Genomic DNA, 18,171 nt, shown 5'->3' with positions numbered 1-18,171 from the left:
AGGAATGTGCCCGTCTGGCACTGCCCACTGGCACTGCCCACTGTGGACATAGAGGATCAGACTCTGGAGCGGCGCAAGGGCTGCCAACCAGCACTGACTTTTTCTATGCTACAGTAGCAGTTTAACATGAGGGACAACTCTCCCAAAGGGACAGTCATTTCCAGAGGCTCTTCCAAGAAAGTGTACACACACACACACACACACACACACATAAATATTACCCTCAGCTGAGTCCCCTATGTATAACTAGATTTATGTCTGCATGAGTAGGGAAGGCCAAATAGGAAGCCCTTCTTGAGTCCTCTGCCCATATATGTAGTGTGGAAAAAAAAACATTAAATAAAAACACATAAAATTATTTTTAAAATACTAATAAAATGATTAACCTCTTTTGTTATTTTGAAAAAAAGGGTGGCCATGACACACACAACAACCCCCCTCCCCCGTGCCTCAGTACAGTACGTGTTGTGACGTGTTGTGATGAACACAGGACCTTCTCAGATAGCCAGACGTCTCCAGACATCACCTCAGGAAGCACATGACTGCATCCACATAAAATGAATTCCTTTAATTCACAGATGACACACAAAGACACACACAGCAACAACAATAATAAATACAAAGGCATGTAGACAATAAGGACAGAACAGAACAGAACAGAGCACACAGTGTGCATGGCTCTTGGCAATCATCGGTCAATGACACGACTGAAGCCTGTCAGAGGGCAGCTCACACTGGCTTGTCCTCACTCCAGGCTAGCTGCGGTCAGTGCCCCCGGTCCCATGGCCTTCAGCCAGCCTGCCAGTGCCAGCTGGCCACCCCCAGAGGTCAACCCAGCAGAGGGTCAGGGCAGAATGCAGGGGCTGGGTCCTCTCATGTCTTTGAGGCTTTCTCCAGCACCCAGTCAATCACCTGTAAGCAAGTGAGGAGATGGAAAACAACACAATGAGTTATGTTGTGCAGTGCACAGTAACACATAAAAAAAAACGCACAAATACCAAACATGCATTTATCAGGTGAAACACACAATCAAGGCAAGAAATAGTTACAAAGGAACTTTGTGTTTGAAGCTTGTGCTGGTAGCCACAGAAGAATTGACATTTTGAAAAAGAAAAAAACCCTACAAAACACACTCCTCCACAACACCCACAGAACAAATAGAGCTGAGAGAAAGAGAAAGCGAGAGAGAGAGGAGAGAGAGAGAGAGAGAGAGAGAGAGAGAGAGAGAGCACGATCACTTTGTTCTAACCACATCTGCCAAGCGGAGCAGGAGCGGTATGGGATGTTGTCCCCAGTGAGTTCCGCACCTGCTTAGCATTGCTACTGGCAGCCTTCTTCATCTCCTCGTGGAGTCCTCTCGACGTCTTCAGATCCTGATCCAAACAGAGAGACCATAGTCAAGGTTACAGCTCAGGGGTGTGTGAGGTTTCTGGCTTCACACTAGGTCTCGTCTGTTCAGTGAAATTTTCTAAAAGTCCCGTCAGCTCAACCACTGGTGATGTTGTGTAATTGGCAGGCATTCAAACGTGAATGACATACATGTAAATACCATGGCCTGTTTTTCCTGCCTGAAGAACTTGGTTATCCAGAACCTCTTAAGAACAGAACCAGACTCAGATTTTAAAAGACCAAGACTACATTTTTTTTTACTGTAAAGAGCCTGGGCATATCCAGTGTGTATACAGAGAATTGACCTCAGCAGCAGAACTAACAGACCTCTTCCCCTCTGATATCTTTTATTTTGGGAACACTCAAATGTGACCTGCAGATCGCTTTCTCCTTTGCTGCTGTACCGGGCAGTAACGCACCTTGAGGTAGAACTTTGAGATCTCAAACAGCCTCTGACTGCAGGCTTCAAAGGCCTGATGCTGGCCGCTGATCCCGTGCTGCTTCAGAGTCTTCATCACCACCTCTTTCAGCATCTACAGACACACACACACACACACACACACACACACACACACACACACACACACACACACACACACACACACACACACACACACACACACACACACACACACACACACACACACACACACACACACACACACACACACACACACACACACAAATATGCTCTTCACTTGCATGGACATCCACTTTCATGACATTATCCATCTGATAGTGTCAAGAAAGTTCTTGTTATGAGTTGGTACAGCTATGCGATTTTGAAATGGAACAGTCTCACATCAGGATGAACTGCTTTGCTAACAAAGACAATATTTCCCATGGTCAGAGAATCAGATTTGAACGATTTGCCAGCTCCTGCGCAGTTCTTACTCTGTAGTGTTTCTGTGAGCGGGACTCGCCTCGGCCCTCGGTGGGCTTCTGGCTCTGTTGCGGCGGCGCCTCCTCCTGAGACTCCGTGGCCCCTCGGGCAGTGCTCCTGGAGGCCCCTGATGTGGACTGGGGCCGTGTCTGCTGTCTGAGGGCCCGTGAGGCCCCCAATGGGCCGAAGCCACTGCTGGTGCTACTGTGAGAGCCTGGACCCTCCCCACTTTCTGATTTAGCCAGTCTGTGGGGAATACACAGACAAATGACGGTTCCTGAATACTGCATGGGTAAGCCAACCGGTAAAACCACACACATACAGAGAATAGTAGAGATGCAATGATGCGACACATTTGGAGGACGGGGCAGAGGGCCTGAGATAAGCAGGTTGCCCTAAACCCCAGACATGTTGCATCATGCGACATGCTGTTGGTATTCAGCCCAGCGTCTCCGTCTCGTGGTCAGTTCTGCTCAGGATGCCGTGGACCCAACTAGGCTTAATTATCTCTCCGGCTGCACTTCACACATCTGTTAGACAGCATCAGCCTCTCAGTGACCGTCTGTTCTTTCACCTTGTGCGGTAGTGTGTGTGTGTGTGTGTGTGTGTGTGTGTGAGAGAATTGTATTGCAATATGGAAGTTGCTCTAAGACCCCTTGTTACGCTCTATTGTGCTTCTGCTTTCACACACAGGGTTTCCTCCTCTTCATGAGCCTCTGTGACTTATTCCAGCTCCCACACACTGAGCGTGACGAGGAGGAACTCCCATGCCGGCCAGAACTCTGCCAGAACCTTTACCTGCCAGAACTGGATCCATTCAGAACAATAACACCCTTTTTGTCACTAATGTACAGCTAACATGATCCAGTACCTATGAGTCATACACATGTATGTGATTGTTAGGTTTACCTGTGGCCAAGACCTGTTGTTTCTGTCACAGGAGAACAAAAAACAGCTGAATATGAAGTATGGACGTTCGGCCTGGACAGTGAAACACTGAGAGTTTCAGCCTGACAGCAAACGTGTCTGACTGACGCAGCTGGGGACACGACTGATAAGGTATTCACATCAACACCTTGTGTCAGAACAACTTGCTACAACGAATCACTGCTGCAGATAGCACATTCCTGCTACAAGGTTAACAAACACCAACTCAGGCAGTTATCTCTACGGGTAAACAGTCCTTAGTCTATTACAGTAAAGGAAACAGTGTCTGCTGAAGGTCAACATGTTTTCCTGATGAAGCCTTCCTGATGAGGTTTTTTTTTTTTTTTAATAATAATAATAGACTGGCAGGGACTTTTACTTTGGGGAACACAGGCGAAGAAACAAATGTGAATGGAGGTGCAGAAAATGCAGGATAACATGAGAATAGGAATAATTTTGTAAAGGATTCCATGGAATAGAAGGATAACCTATTTTGGTACACAGAGATCAACCAAGCCCTTAGTTTGAGATACCCATCAGATCAAAACAGGTGGCACTCACAGAAAGACAAGAATAACCATCAACTAAGTAATGTGTTTTAAATAAGACAGACAGAAAAGACAATATACTCAGTGATTTAGTCAGCCACATGGCTGCTGTGTGTTTGCCCCGGGACTCACCTCTTGTGTGGGTAGCTGTGGTGGTCTGGGTCGCGGGCGTGGCGTTTGAGGCGGGGCAGCTCGACCTGGGCGAGGCTCTCTCCGTCTGGCACGCTGCCAGGCTCGGATAGGACGGCCGGGGAGGGGGCGGGACTGAGCGCGAACGGGATGGGGCAGGGCTCCTTGGAGCAGGTGGTGTGCGTCTCGTAGCGGATGAGACGGGCCTGCAGCCGGACCATGCCACGGTCTCGCTCCAGAGCTCCGAGCTCATCCAGACAGAACCTGAGCCCACACAAACACCTCAACATAAACCCCACGCCCAACACAGAGTGTCCCACCTTGGCTTCCTGTGCCCTGTGGCTGGACTGATGTTATAGTTATAATTATACTTCAGCTAGTTACAAAACATTACATAATTATGTAACTTATTGCTAACTATTCCCCCCAAAAAATCCAAAAAGCACCAAAATTGCTTAAATACCATCATTCACAATGACTTAAAGTATAGAGATAGATTCGTTTCTTAATTCACAAATCAATGTCACGCGATTCGCAAATGTATTTTGTGATTCACATATAAATAACACGCAATTCACAAATGTGAATTTGCAGACTAACGAACATGCATTCACCAACCGCTCGCCTAGTCGACATAAATAGATACGGCGCAGATGTAATGCAGTGTGGTTGCATTCAATTATACCCTCAAATGTATGTTCATATCATTGGCTGAAACTCTAAGAGACATCTGATAGGCTGCAGCAATTGCCCTTTTGAAAAAAATGCATTGAGAATCAAGCCTCGTCAGAAAAGTCTCAAATGACGAACAGTTTGTAAATTCACGTTCGTCAGTCTGTAAATAAATGTAACAGGATTTGTGAATCGCATGACATTTATCTGTGAATCATGAAATACATTTGTGAAACGCGTGGTAAGAAACTATTCTGACTCAATCTCTCCATCTCTCTGCCCTAAATCTGTTCTAAAACTGAGAATCGGGGACTCCCAGATGGGTTCCCCACTATAACGTGGCTGAGTCACAGAATATTGTATCCCCTGTCTGACTGGCTGGCTCATGAAGCTTTCCCCAGCCCATGTGTACTCACTCGATGCCATGGTAATGGGAGCGCGTGGCTTTCCTGAAGGGCAGCTGGCTCACCTTCTTGGGGGTGAGGTTTGGAGACAACAGGAATGCATTCTCCCTGTGACACAAACAAACAAACAAACATAAGCTTCTCCCATCAGAGCTCTGGTGCTTCAAACACAAACCAGTGCTCCTCTGTGTCTGGTGATCAGACACATGGAGGGCCAGTGCACCAGTGCAAAACAAAACCACCATTCACGTCATCAACCAAACTCTTTAACCTGCGAGTTTAGCGGCTACTGGCAAAGACACAATATATCCATTTTTTTTAAATACAGACATGGAATACATGACATTTATTCAGTAGCTGACTGGTAAATGGAACTTCCCACTCTCTTCTATAATCTGCTACCACATCAAGAAACATCATAAATACAAGATGTTTTTCTTTTTTCTTTTTCCAAAGGAAGTGTGGGTGGCGTTTCCAAGTGCTCAGCTAGAAACATATGCTAAATCTGAAGACACCTCTGTAATATGAATAGCAGCTCAATGACACGTCCACAAATTCATTCTATTCTAAAGACTTGTGGTTGGGTCTGACGACAGTAGACCGCCCTGAAATGCCTGAAGGTGAAACAGGGCCCCTGAATGCAATTCAGACAACATTTCTGTGTAAACTATTGAGTGCTGAGGAAAGAGAGACTGAGCAATGTCCTCTCTAAAATGGCATGCTATAAACAGCCTAAAGAGGTATGGCTCATTCAAGTGGCTCTCTCAGACTTTCTGAGCACCTAAGCCATACACAGCCATGAACCATGCAGGGGAAAACTGGGGATTCTCAAAAATGTCCCAATATCAAATATGCAATAGGATATTGTTTGTGTTAAAAGGGTTGTAGGGACGGAATGGTAGTCAATTCAGGCAAGGGTACTTTAGCAAAGAAATGAGGCATGAACATGCTTATTTTATTTGAGACGGATATATTTATATATATTCAGATATATGCCTTTGTTTATCTTCACGTACACTCTCAGCGGATATGAAGATTATATAAGAACCCAGGATAGGGTTGAGTGAATGTGTGTGTGTGTGTGTGTGTGTGTGTAGTGCACACTTTCAGAGTGAGTACAGATTGTGCGTGAAATACAATCTGAGTGTGAATATACAGTGTGTGCATCATCATTTCTCAGCAGCTGCAGAGACTGTGGCTGCATGTAAGTGAGGTGTGTGTAGGAGTAGAGTGGTATATAGTAGTAATCAGTCGATTAATTACACAATTTGCTGTGATTAATTGCAATGAATTGCTTTTTTTCTTGGCCGAAGCTTGTAATAATGGATATTTAAATGTAAAATCACGGACTGTAGAATCATAAAGGAGGTATATTCCAATTCCAAGACAATAGGTTAAATATTTCAAATGTTCATTTTGACAGCCCTATATGTGTGTTTGTGCATGTTTGTGCGTGTTTGTGCGTGCATGCGCGTGTGTGTGTGTGTGTGTGTGTGCGCGTGCACACTCACCCCCTCAGCAGCAGCAGGGGCTGAAGTGGAGCTATGGGCTGGCCCTCGGGGGTGAAGTACTTGAGCAGCTCCGTGGCGTCCAGAAGCGAGGAGCTATCTCTCTGGACATCCTTAGGAGCCATCAGGCTCTCGGAGCTGGAGGCCAGAATTCCACTCCTGCAGGAGACAGAGAGAGAAAGGAGAGGGAAAACAGACCCACATTTTAGGGAATACCTGTCTTTTTCAGCAATTGTGCTTCTGGCAATACTATACTGTGGTACAGACATGCACATTTTGAATGGACTTTTGAATCTGAGAGGAAGTGAGAGAGAGAGAGAGTGATTTGAAATGTTGACTTTCCTAGTTTGAGAGTAAGGTTCTAGGAGCTGAACCAGTGTGGTGAGAGAGGCCCGGTGGGTGATTCTGAGGTGCAGTGTACCTGGACTTCTGTCGTCGACTCCTCAGCTTCTCATAGTTGTGGAGCACACTCCTTTCCGGCCAGGCTGAGGTAGGGCCTCTGCGTGAGTCTGCTCAGGATGATCGCAACATATGACAGAGATGAAAGGAAGGCTGTGGCTTACTTCAAAACTCCACAATGTATCCCACCACAGTACATCACACAAAAAACCCCACACAGTAATACCACATATAAATAGGCCTGCCCATCACAAACATCACAACAGGCGGAACCTGGACACAGGAAGAACTCACTGAATGTAGACAAGACAGTAATATGCTACAATGTTATGTTTACTTGATATATACACGATATGTATTCTGTTCAGCAGTTACCATGAAAGTAATGCAAGATATTAGGGGGAAAAAATGGAAGAAACCATTATGGAGTTGGGTTGTTTCAGGCCATCTGAGGTGTTTAGATGGTTCAAAGTGTAACGAGATGCAATATAAACAGAAGGGAAGAAATCCAGCGGTATGGACATCCATGATGGACTTACTGGGAGTGCTGCATGTGGTTTGGCCTCTTACCCTCAAGGGAGCGGCCCTGCTCCTGCTCCTGCTCCTGCCCCTGCCCCTGCTCCTGCTCCTGCTCCTGCCCCTGCCCCTGCTCCTGCTCCTGCTCCTGCTCCTGGGCCTGAGGGCTGGGGGACCCTTTGGACAGTGCGGTCGGCTGCATGCTGAAGAACTGCTCCCGCGCCAGACTCAGCACCGTCCACAAGTGGCTGGCAGGCATCGCAGCAGACATCTGGGCCTCCTCTCTCCTACCTGGATTTCAAATGAGCAACACATTTCATTTGACGCAACCTCTTCATCTACACAGAGGATAACTGGACCATGACAGGAGAGAACAGAACAGAACTGAACAGAACAGTTGCATTTGCATTTGCATTGCTGATTTAAACCTTCCAGGAAAATCTGCAATTCTCTAATAATAAACAATAACTTGAAAAGGTGCCGTATTTGGGTAAGGGTAGAACTATAACGTTATAAGGTCATAAAAAGGACATGGGGGAGTGAGGCAAAAACCGACTTGTAGCATCTGAATAAGGTAACAATTGTATCAGTGATGCAAACTGAACACCCTCCTTTGGAATATGCGGAATGCCATGAAAATCACAGGCAATCTGCAAACACTGGATCAGGACCAAGGTCACTTCCAACACTCATTAAAAAAACAGAACAATTCCAGCTTCATTCCAATCCTGCTTCCGCATTTGTATCTCCAAAGATAGGTGCACATTCACTCGTTTGACACCAGCCGTGAAAACATGTTCCCAGGGAAATAAATGCATTTCCCCGAGTTCTGAAAGCTTAATTTCAACAGAAATGACCTTCACTGTTTAAAATACATATTCATAACAAGCACCAAAGTAGCACCTCTCTGATTGAAGTCTTTATTTACATTTAAATAGTTTCATTTACCCTGGGAATCAAACCAAAGATGGTGATCGAGGTTTGTGCTATGTATTATACCGGCTGAGCTGTTTACTATTTAAATCCTAGGAACAACGGCCAGAAATGAGAAACATTACATTCCATAGGCCAAAGTTCATGAAACAGGTGAATGTTTACAAGAATGGGTGTAAGTGTGTGTCTGTCTGTAGCAGACACTCTGTCTAGACTTTGGGTCTGCATTCGGGCGTGTGCGTGTGTGTGCGTGTGTGTGTGTGTGTGTGTGTGCGTGTGTAAAAGGAGCCCTCAGACTAAGGTCTCCCAGTTACCCGGGCAACTAGTGGGGTGATGTGTGGTACTTACTGAGACATTCCTTCAGGACAAGAGTCTGCACCTTAGCCAGACACTTCTCCTGCCGCAGGAGCTCGTCACCACGGATACAGGGCAAGGACCGCAGCCAGTCCACTGTGCTTTGACCTGAGTGCGTGAGTGAGTGTGTGTGAGAGAGGGGAGGGGTGGGAGCAGGTTAGATAAGTAAGAGTATTGTATAGCAACATGTATTGTGATCTAAACAAATGAACAGAAAAAAGCATGCATGAACAAACTTCAGACATTAGCTGAAGCTGGTTGTTCTCTAGCATTTATCCAGGTACAACAGCAGAGCTACAAGTATGAGAGAGTAAAAGATTTGTAGCCTCAGTCACCCATTAAAACCCTTTCCCAGTTAAAGAGAGAGGCTTTTTGTGGCCTCGTTCTTCAGGTCATGATGATGTCTAGCAGCACATTGAGAGTAACTGATAAAAGCCTAAAATCATTATTTTCTTGCACAGGTCTGTCTGAAGGATATAGACACAAGCATTGTCCCAGTTTTTGCTCGTTTGTTTTCTAAAATGGTGCCCCCTTTTATGTCTGACCACAACCAGTGCTACCCGCACACACACACACACACACACACAGACACGCACACACAAACACACGTACGCACAGAACAGGATGTGTGGGCGTGTTCACGAATGTATTCACTGATTCGACAGAATTCATATATGTTTGACAGTATTTGATATGTGGGTGAGTGCTGTAGTGCTTTGGAAAGTGTGAATATGTGTGTGATCGGTGTCCTCTCGTGGGAGTGTTCCCGCACACGACAGCGGCACACCAGACAGCTCCAGCTGTCAGTGCAGAGGCGGCGGCACGCACCGTCTCTAACGTGCGAAGCTCACGCCCACTCACCATGAGTGTGAGAACTGGCAATGATGTCCTGCACAGCTTCAGTCATGCTTTGGTATGGTTCTGTAAAACTCTTTGTGCACCTTGGCCAAACCACTTCACCCCCCCCCCACACACACACACACACACACACACACACTTCACCACACAAACTTCACCACACAAACACACCCACAACCTATTTACTCAGTTATAGAAACCACAATCAGTGACGCTTGCTGCTTTCGCATGACTGAAAAGTAATGAAGTTCAACACACCATCCAGAGACAGCTGGACTACACTACTTTAGACTTCTACCTGACGATGGCGAATCATTTCTCCGCATGAGAGCGTTGACCGTTTCCAGCGCAGCAGCTCCGTTCATTTGATTGGCCGAGTGGATCATTCGTGCTCTGCAGCCACCTTCAGCTGTCCCCTGGACCAGCAGGAAGTAGTGTGCCATCTCGCCTTTGACCTCCACTTCAGGAACTGCACAGAGACAGAGGGGGCACGAGCAGGATGGTGGGTGTATTGGTTAACCAGTGAACTCAGAAAAAGGTCACTTAGACTGCTCTGTTTGCAATCCATGGGATGACCAGACTGCCTTCTGGCAAATGCAGGTATGTATGAGAAGAGGAAATGACTTCAGAGCTTTTAAATGATTGACCAAAATCAAAGTCAACTAAACAAAGTCAACTATAACTGCTAAACTAACTAAATACTCTTTAATTCTATTTAATACATTGCCAACATTAACACACTGGAGTTCAGACAGTATTCTGGGGAGTGTCACCATCCTATAGGAGGCCTGTGTGGGGGTAAGTATGCAGTATGCAGTATGCAGTACCTGAGAGGGCTTTGGGCCGTTTGGCCATGAACTCCTTCCACCTGTGTGTGCTGAGCTGAGAGGCAGAGGGCATCGCCAGGGCGCTGACCACACAGGACAGAGAGAACAGCGCTGCTACCTGCCAGAGAGAAAAAAAGAACCGGGATGAGCCTCTGGTGTCTCCCTCAAACACATGGGCCTACAGCAGCATCCAGGAGGCCCAGAGTTAGGCAAGACAGTCTCACCTTTCCCCGGAGAGTGGCGAGCTGATCCAGAAGCATCCGGGCTCGCGTCGACCTTGAGACCAGGCCGCTGGTGCACGAGCAGGTTAAGGTGCAGAAAAGACACAGAGGGGTGCTGGTGGACATAAAAGATGGCTACTACTGTTCCAAAGAAGTGTAATGCTACGGGTGTGTTTTTAAAAGTGGACATCAGCGATAACTATGTATTTTAATGTTTCACTGCTACTCTACATGATCACCCATAAGGATGCTGTAGGTTCATGCCTCACTCTCTCCCTAATCTCCACATATTTTAAGACTTAACGCCACAGGTAACAATGAAGTCTTTGGCATGTGAATAGAAAAAGGAATAAAAAGAGGTGGGTGTTTCCGCAGTCCTACTGGTACAGAGATGAACATACTTGAACATTTCACTTATTTATGGCACTTTTCATTTTATTTGGCGGAAGTTTGGCGGCGCTATTATTGCGCTGGTGTGATAATGTGGTGCTTCCGGAAAAAATGGATCTAATTTTTCTCTGGTTCGGTGACGGGGCAGCGGAGTCCCGGGAGATGATATGGCACTTTAAAGCACCATAAAGACTTTGAGACGCTGAAGTGCAAGACGAAGTTTGTTCTGCTGAGTGCTATTCCTTTGGCTCTCTTTCCAAATAGGGAGATGCGCAACGCAATCGAAGCGCCTCGGGACCCCGGCACGGTAGCGGTCCTGTGCTAGATAATTACAGACGGGACGAGATCAAATAGACTTAACACCTTGTGTGTTTGCGAGAGGCCATCGGACAGCGTGCGGCCGTGTGCACTTCAAAAGCCTTGCGCCTCTGGCCAATCATTAGCCCAGAGGCTAAAGTTCAGGAACCCTATCTGAGAGCCAGCAGACATGCAGCCAGACGGAGGAACTTAAAGCCAGACACTTAAGGGAAATGATCATCTCTGTAGCTGAGTTTTTTTTCTCTAGCTATTGGACAAAGCGTGGCACTGGGTAAAGTTTCAAAATATCCTGTGTTCACTGTAGGGGGTGTACTCAGTAAACATAGCAAAGCGGTTTATGTGGGAGTGCGTATGTATATCACTACTTCACCCCATCATCTTCAATCCTAACGGTATGTTCTTCAGTGATGTATTCATGCACAAAGCACCACATGAAGGGCTATTGACTTTATACACAACTGAGGGTTGCTGGAAGGATACAGTTCGAACTCTGTGCTGGACCATGAGAACACTGGTAGATCCGAGACCAATACTAGCTGGACCAGGTTTAAGGTTGGCTGGTAGTAGTGGAACACCTTAAGAGAGGCAGTGAGATGAAGAAAGGGCAAACAAACAACAACTTTCATTCAGTCAATATAGATATAACATCACATAGCACATATGATCACCTATATGGTAGAAAAACCTTCGTAACACTGTTATTCATTTCATTGTAATGTGTCAATTCAACAATTATCTCTTTTTTCTTTTTTTGCATGAACAACAGTATAAGAGTACAGGGCCATGCACAGACATTTTGGGAGGGCAGGTGCTCAAGCTCACCGACAGTTATTTATAAAACAAAAAGTAACCTACAGTAGCACATCTTTAATGAATTAGTGTAAGTCAGAGGACAAAAGGGACAGGTGCTTGAGGACCACCTGGGGTCTACCTGTGTACGTGCCTGTAATGATGTAATACTGTTCTATCCCAGGTCTCTTCCATCTTGTATTAGATTACATAGTCCAACAAGAAAATATAGCTACTTGTATTTCATATGCTGTGTTTGACTGTATCCCTCCACAAAAAAAAAAAAACATGGAGAGTGATGGTGATTCAGTCTGACCTTGACTTGAAAAAGTAACAATTCAGGTAATTGATTACAAATCACTTTTACTGAGTATGGGCTTGGACTAGTGACACATTCTTAATCAAAGTCTGCTGCCACGTCGCTGTGGGCACTTTGATCAACTTTCAATCAGCGGATTCTGCCTTGATAGCACTTAGTAGGAGCATCGACACACCCCGGACTGAAACTGAGAGAAAGCCTTCTGCACTCCCCAGCAATGACTTCACACACACAGAGGCATACACAGGCCATTCCCTGCTAAGTGTAAGCTGGTTTCCACACACTGATTGATGAAACCGTGCTCTTGTCTTGACCTAATCGGTCATAGCAAACAGAGGCGCCGTTTGACCCAGCAAGCAAGCCTCCGAGTAGGTCAGCCCTTGAAGAATGGCCTTTCCATGACCAGCTTTTAGGAACATGAAAATACCTGGGGGGGGGGGGGTATTCACTCAGCAGACCGCTAACTGTTAACATACACGGCTGCACACAGGGAATCCCAAACGCATCACATGAACACTGACACCTCTGACAGGCCGTAATCCTGTCTGCAGCGGCCATGGCTGTTGTGACGGCTGCCGCCGGTGAGCGCTCCACGGAGGAGTCTGCCGCAGGTGGAGAGCCACACGCGCGCAGCAGCGGCGGCAAACACACTTGGCTCCCATCATTAATCTTCAGTGGAAAACTCATTAAAGACCATTCTGGACTCTCACTGCTTTCTCCCGCATGACAGCTGTGATGCACACCCCCTCTTCCAATCCCCCCTCCCAACCCCCCACAAAAAGAGAGCAATACAAACACTGACAACGGGAAAGGAAGAATGGAGGTGGAACTGTACACAGTGGAATGCTGGTGGCTTTGTGTGTGTGTGTGTTGTCTGCAGGGCCAGGAGCAGCTGTCACAGGCGTTCTCCACACTGTGCCCATTGCCAGGCCAGATGTAGTATGACCACAGAACAGCACGTGGGCAGAGGCAGTAGGTACGGTCTGCCTTAGAGGGGGCGGTAAAATCATTGGGTGCAGGTGGCAGTGGGAAGCTACAAAGCCATTCATGTTTTTAATAAACATCATTTCCACGTTACAGTCTGGATATATAAATACCCCTACACAAATAAAAAGCCTATTGTTCTCGAACAAATCAAATGCCATTTGGGCTTCAATCTTGCATTTCATTAACTCGCTGCAATTGATTTTCCTCCTCACTGAAGTGTAACTAATGGACTCGCTCGGGAACAGCAAGGCCTGTCTGCGATGTTACGAAAACAATCAAACCCCACACTTCTGATGTCAGAGCCTAATCCAAGTCTAAATACAGCAAAGGCCTCCTCTTTGAGGAACTGTTGTGATTTAAAACAATATTTAGCACAGGACTGGGCTTTTTTTTAGCCTCAGGCCTCACCTCGCCTGGGAGCTGATGGTCTGTGTAGCCGTGGGTACCGACGCTCCAGGAGCCTCGGGCGTGGATCCTCTTTAGGCAGAACCCCTCGAACCGCACCTCAGAGGCCATCTGCAAACACCACAGGACAGAGAGAGAGAGAGAGAGAGAGAGAGAGAGAGAGAGAGAGAGAGAGAGAGAATTTGCCCTTAGTTTTAACACCAGGTGCCTGAATAACCAGTTCTAAAACCAGACCGGCACTGCGCCACTGAAGTGCCTGTGTGTATTTCTACATTGGGCCATGTATAGCATGAAAAGGTGATGAAAGGTGGGAATCCTGCACTAATCTCTAACTTGCAACACTGAAGTACTACAAACTCTACTTCAAATCAAAATCACAAGACTATTTAACCGTAAGTAAAGATTTTGATAAGCATGCAGACATACTATCCGATTTATATAGGTCATATTACTAAAACAGGTGCTTAGAAATGTTCTGCTGGGAGCAAGTCATTCAGCCGTAATGTATTGTTCAATGTTTTTGAATAGTGTAAAAAAAAAATGCAATGCAAAGCACTGTCGTGGAAAACCATGGTGTTATCATGACAAATATCCTTTATTTTGTGTGGTACACTAATTGTCTTAACTGAACGTTAACTGATGCCTTCATTGATATTTGTGCAGCCTGATCGCCCCCTGGTGGCCAAAAGCAGTCTTTCCTATTTTCTTTTTTTTTTGCAGCGCTTTGCTTGGTTGGTGTCCCCATCCTCATTACTGCATCTCTTATGGCCCTGCTTAAAGCAGCACTAAGGTTTTTTTTGGTCTAAACTAGCAAGCTAACTACCCAACTATAAAGGCATGAAAAACCCTTCCAAACCACCAACAGCCCAGTTGGCACTGATAAAAGTTTGCTAAAATGTTAACTAGTGTCTATGTACTCCATCAAACATACAAAGCTCTAAACGGCTTAGCTCCAAATTACTTCAAGAATTAGTTGTCCCCTACTGCCCGCCAAGAACACTTCGTTCTCAGAGTGCAGGTCTCCTTGTAATTCCAAGAATATAAAAAAAGCACAATAGGAGGCAGAGCCTTCTGCGATCAAGCCCCCCTCCTGTCGCGCATGTCGTACTGTGTAGGATGGCCTTTACGGATCCCGGTCACAGCATGCAGCGCAGGTTGCGGTTTAGCACTGTTATATCCTGCCACTCTTGCCATCCTTTGTATAACTAAAATTCTCAGCCAACCATAACTCAACAAAACTAAACATAATTCCCATAGACCATGTCGGGCAGCCTCTCCCTTTTTATCTCCTTCTAGATCATATTATGCTAAGGCTTTAATAGGCTTTAATAATAGCCATAATACCCGCTTTTAATTGTTTATCTAAATGTATCTCTTTATGTGTTCATCAACTTGGTGTTTACTAACCAAATTTCTCTCTCTCTCTTATAGCGCGACCTTTGCCCGCAAATGCCGATGGCTGTGAACAACATTGTTCCTCATCACCATAACCATTGAGAACATATTAGGCAACCGAGCTCTGCCGACAGGTGCATCTCATGCGTTTTTCTGTCCCGCACATGACTATATACACGATTTGGAAGATGACATAAAATCTAGTTGCCTATAAAAAACTAAAACACCTCAAATTGGGGCGCTTTAAATTCTCTCAACTCAGTGCTTCACTTCCTCCTTCTCTTAAGTGATGGCTCAAGTCTGTCTCAAAGATAGAATCCAATGTTCTGAGCACTGGGTGTGTTTTTGTGCGTTTATCTGTGAAGAGGTGAGAGGGGAGGCACCTTCTTCTCTCGGATGAGCACTGCTCCTCTCCACACCTCCCTCTCGTCCAGGCAGCTCAGCACGTCGCTGCTGTCACACACTCTCGCCATGAGGTACAGCGCTTCTTTCTGCCACCTGCACACAGCAAGGGGATGGTGAGAACACACTCACACTCACACACGCGCACACATATACAGACAAACACGCACACATACACTTAGTATGGAGTGTACAGGCAATATCTTAGAAAGTTAGAAATTATTTCTAATACTTAATGGAACAAATACTAACAAAGGCATTTCAGTTAGTTATATCAAACTATTTGTGAGAAATAAAAGATGCAGTCCTCGATTTGGTTTTCGCGAAAGGTTTTAATATTTGCGCTCAAAAGCCAGTCAAATGACCCCCCTACCTTCTGCGCTCCTGAGGCACGTGTTGATTGGCTGGATTGTTCATGGCTCAGTCTTAACCACTATGTCTATTTCCCATTTACAGAGCCAGGACTGTGTATGAACACCAGAGTTTTTTTGACCACAAACACTGAACGGACAGCTAAAGAATCCTGAGGAGCAATTCGCCAAAAATGACAAAAAGTGTATGGGATTAGAATCGTGGACTGCACCTTTAACACATTAAACATCAATAGCATTTGAAACAACAGCATGTGAAGAAGCAGTTGCTCTGCTGAATACCCCTCTCTGTGCTCTGTGACCATGGTCATCTTGGCTGAGTGCCAGGACTGCATGTGCTTCAGGGAGCCAACGAGAGGCAGGAAGTGCTTCATGGTAGGAGCCTCCTTATCCACACATAGAAAAATGACATCTAAAAGAGACCTCCCTGTGGAGAAATGTAAAGAAAACATTAGAAATGGACAGATGACATGAACAGATTTACTCAGCTGGTGTGTGCTGAGGTGTTCTACAATTCTGGTGAAATTTGATTGATGCACACAGAGTTATAAGTAGACAGATGCACAAACATATTTTTTTTAAAGGAGGGGGAAAAAATAACATTTGGACTTCACACTATGCAACTGTAAAACAGACCTGGGAGAGGGAGCTTGTCTGCTAGCAGGTGGAGACCGTCTGCTGCCTCTTCTAAAAGCCTGGTGGAACATTAAGTCACACTCTTAGGCACTAAGACAGGTGAACATCAGCTGAAACTCAATCACTTTTATATAAGGATAGAATACATTTATGCACATTGCTACAAAAGACTTTTGGTTTGGCAGCTTCTATTTGTGTAAGTAGATGAAACTCCTATAGTAAGAGTGCTCACTCTTTGATGGATGGCTGCTCCGTTTGCTCTTCCTGTTCCTCCACAGCAGTGAGACATGCCTCAAGAGCTGAGGGTCCAACCTCCTCACTGTCGCTCTTCTGAGAGCTCTCAACCAGTTCCTCCCACTCAGAGCTACAAAACTATGTGTGCCAAGTTTGCAGCATCACATTAAGAATACAAGAATGTTCTATTAGTCTAATTACTAAAGATATAATTAATATAACTTTGTTAAAACATACACACGAAATCAGTCTTTATTTCTGAAACTGGCTTCAACACCAGACAAGATCAAGTTCCACACATATTACAAATACATTCCATATTATTTGCCCTTATCCTATTGAAACGTTTAGCTGATTACCTGAGTTGACCCACAACAGGCTTGGAGAGAAAAGAACCATTTCTGAGGGACGGGTTTACCACTGAGAGAGCAAGCTGCAAACATCAGAGATTAAGACACATACAGTAGTAGAACACACCTGCGAATGTCACTGGCAACAATACTGCTAATGTTGTACTGTAATACAATTTTTATAATGGCAGCTTGCTATAAGTACCTCATCTCTTATCCCCCTGCGAGTAACATTCAGCATTATCCCTCAGATATAAATGGAGCCTACCTGGCATCGGTGATACATCAGTCATGTACTTTGAAGCAGAGATTTCTTTGAGTTTGTCATAAATCTGTTTCGCGGTCTGCAGTCCTAAAATTAGATGTCATTATTAACACACACTTAAAGAAAGATAAAACACCAAATGCACCCTTAGCTAACCAGTCTTGAAAATATTCAACAAATGGGGCACTCCAAAGCTATACATTCACATTGTCAACACATATGATGATGCAAGAATCATGTAACCTGGCTGGCTAGATACGATGATTTACGTTAGTCTGCAAGATGGAAGAAAAAAACATTTACTGCATAATGACAAAGGTTATGCTATCACCCTGGCTAGCAATGTGACATAACTTACTTTGGCTAATGCTATTGCATATCTTTAGTTACGTTACCTTTGTAGTCTTTGGAACTTCCATCTGATTCCAGATTAAATGTCACCACAACCACGTATCTGTCCATGTTAACGCATTTATCTAATGTGTTTTTGGAAGTTCAGTTCGTTTTAAGCAATAACAGAAGAGACTTCACTGGATAAGAGCGTACATTGTTGACACATCGCTCCACATTTCCGCGCGTTTAAATTTCCGCGGAACTTCAACTTCCCCCGGAATTTGCGTAAAATTACGCCTAAACCCTTATTCAAAATACTGTCGAAATACAAATATTAAAATAAGCCAACACAAATATATTTGGTCACTAAAATGTGGTCAATATCACAGTGTTCAAGTAATTACATCAG

At 45.2% G+C, this 18,171-nt stretch overlaps 1 protein-coding gene across 1 annotated transcript; it reads right to left on the bottom strand.

Moving 5' to 3' along the window:
* Positions 1-225: 225 nt before the first annotated feature.
* LOC105899260 (MDM2 binding protein) lies at positions 226-18,073 on the bottom strand. The gene is made up of 23 exons (XM_031573737.2): positions 17,825-18,073; positions 17,433-17,516; positions 17,174-17,247; positions 16,813-16,952; positions 16,581-16,639; positions 16,227-16,371; positions 15,555-15,669; positions 13,780-13,887; positions 11,757-11,851; positions 10,572-10,638; positions 10,348-10,465; positions 9,819-9,989; positions 8,657-8,770; positions 7,512-7,666; positions 7,430-7,469; positions 6,882-6,969; positions 6,464-6,619; positions 4,965-5,060; positions 3,880-4,140; positions 2,284-2,518; positions 1,809-1,922; positions 1,308-1,373; positions 226-912 (listed from the first exon to the last, which is right to left on the bottom strand). Exons 1-23 carry the CDS (start codon positions 17,889-17,891, stop codon positions 874-876), a joined length of 2,607 nt encoding a protein of 868 aa, XP_031429597.1. The 5' UTR covers positions 17,892-18,073; the 3' UTR covers positions 226-873.
* Between the last annotated feature and the right edge of the window lie 98 nt (positions 18,074-18,171).

This window comes from Clupea harengus, chromosome 1, assembly GCF_900700415.2.
Source record: "Clupea harengus chromosome 1, Ch_v2.0.2, whole genome shotgun sequence".
NCBI lineage: Eukaryota > Metazoa > Chordata > Actinopteri > Clupeiformes > Clupeidae > Clupea > Clupea harengus.
Note: the sequence above shows the minus strand (reverse complement) of the source record. Positions and strands in the feature narration are given on the sequence as shown.

Coding starts and splice junctions, on each gene's coding strand:
- LOC105899260 (XM_031573737.2), bottom strand. CDS start 17,891: ATGGACAGATACGTGGTTGTGGTGACATTTAATCTGGAATCAGATGGA. Junction 13,888..15,554: donor TGCTCATCCGAGAGAAGAAG/GTGCCTCCCCTC, acceptor TGGTGTTTGCAG/ATGGCCTCTGAGGTGCGGTT. Junction 1,923..2,283: donor GCTCACAGAAACACTACAGA/GTAAGAACTGCG, acceptor GTGTGTCTGTAG/ATGCTGAAAGAGGTGGTGAT.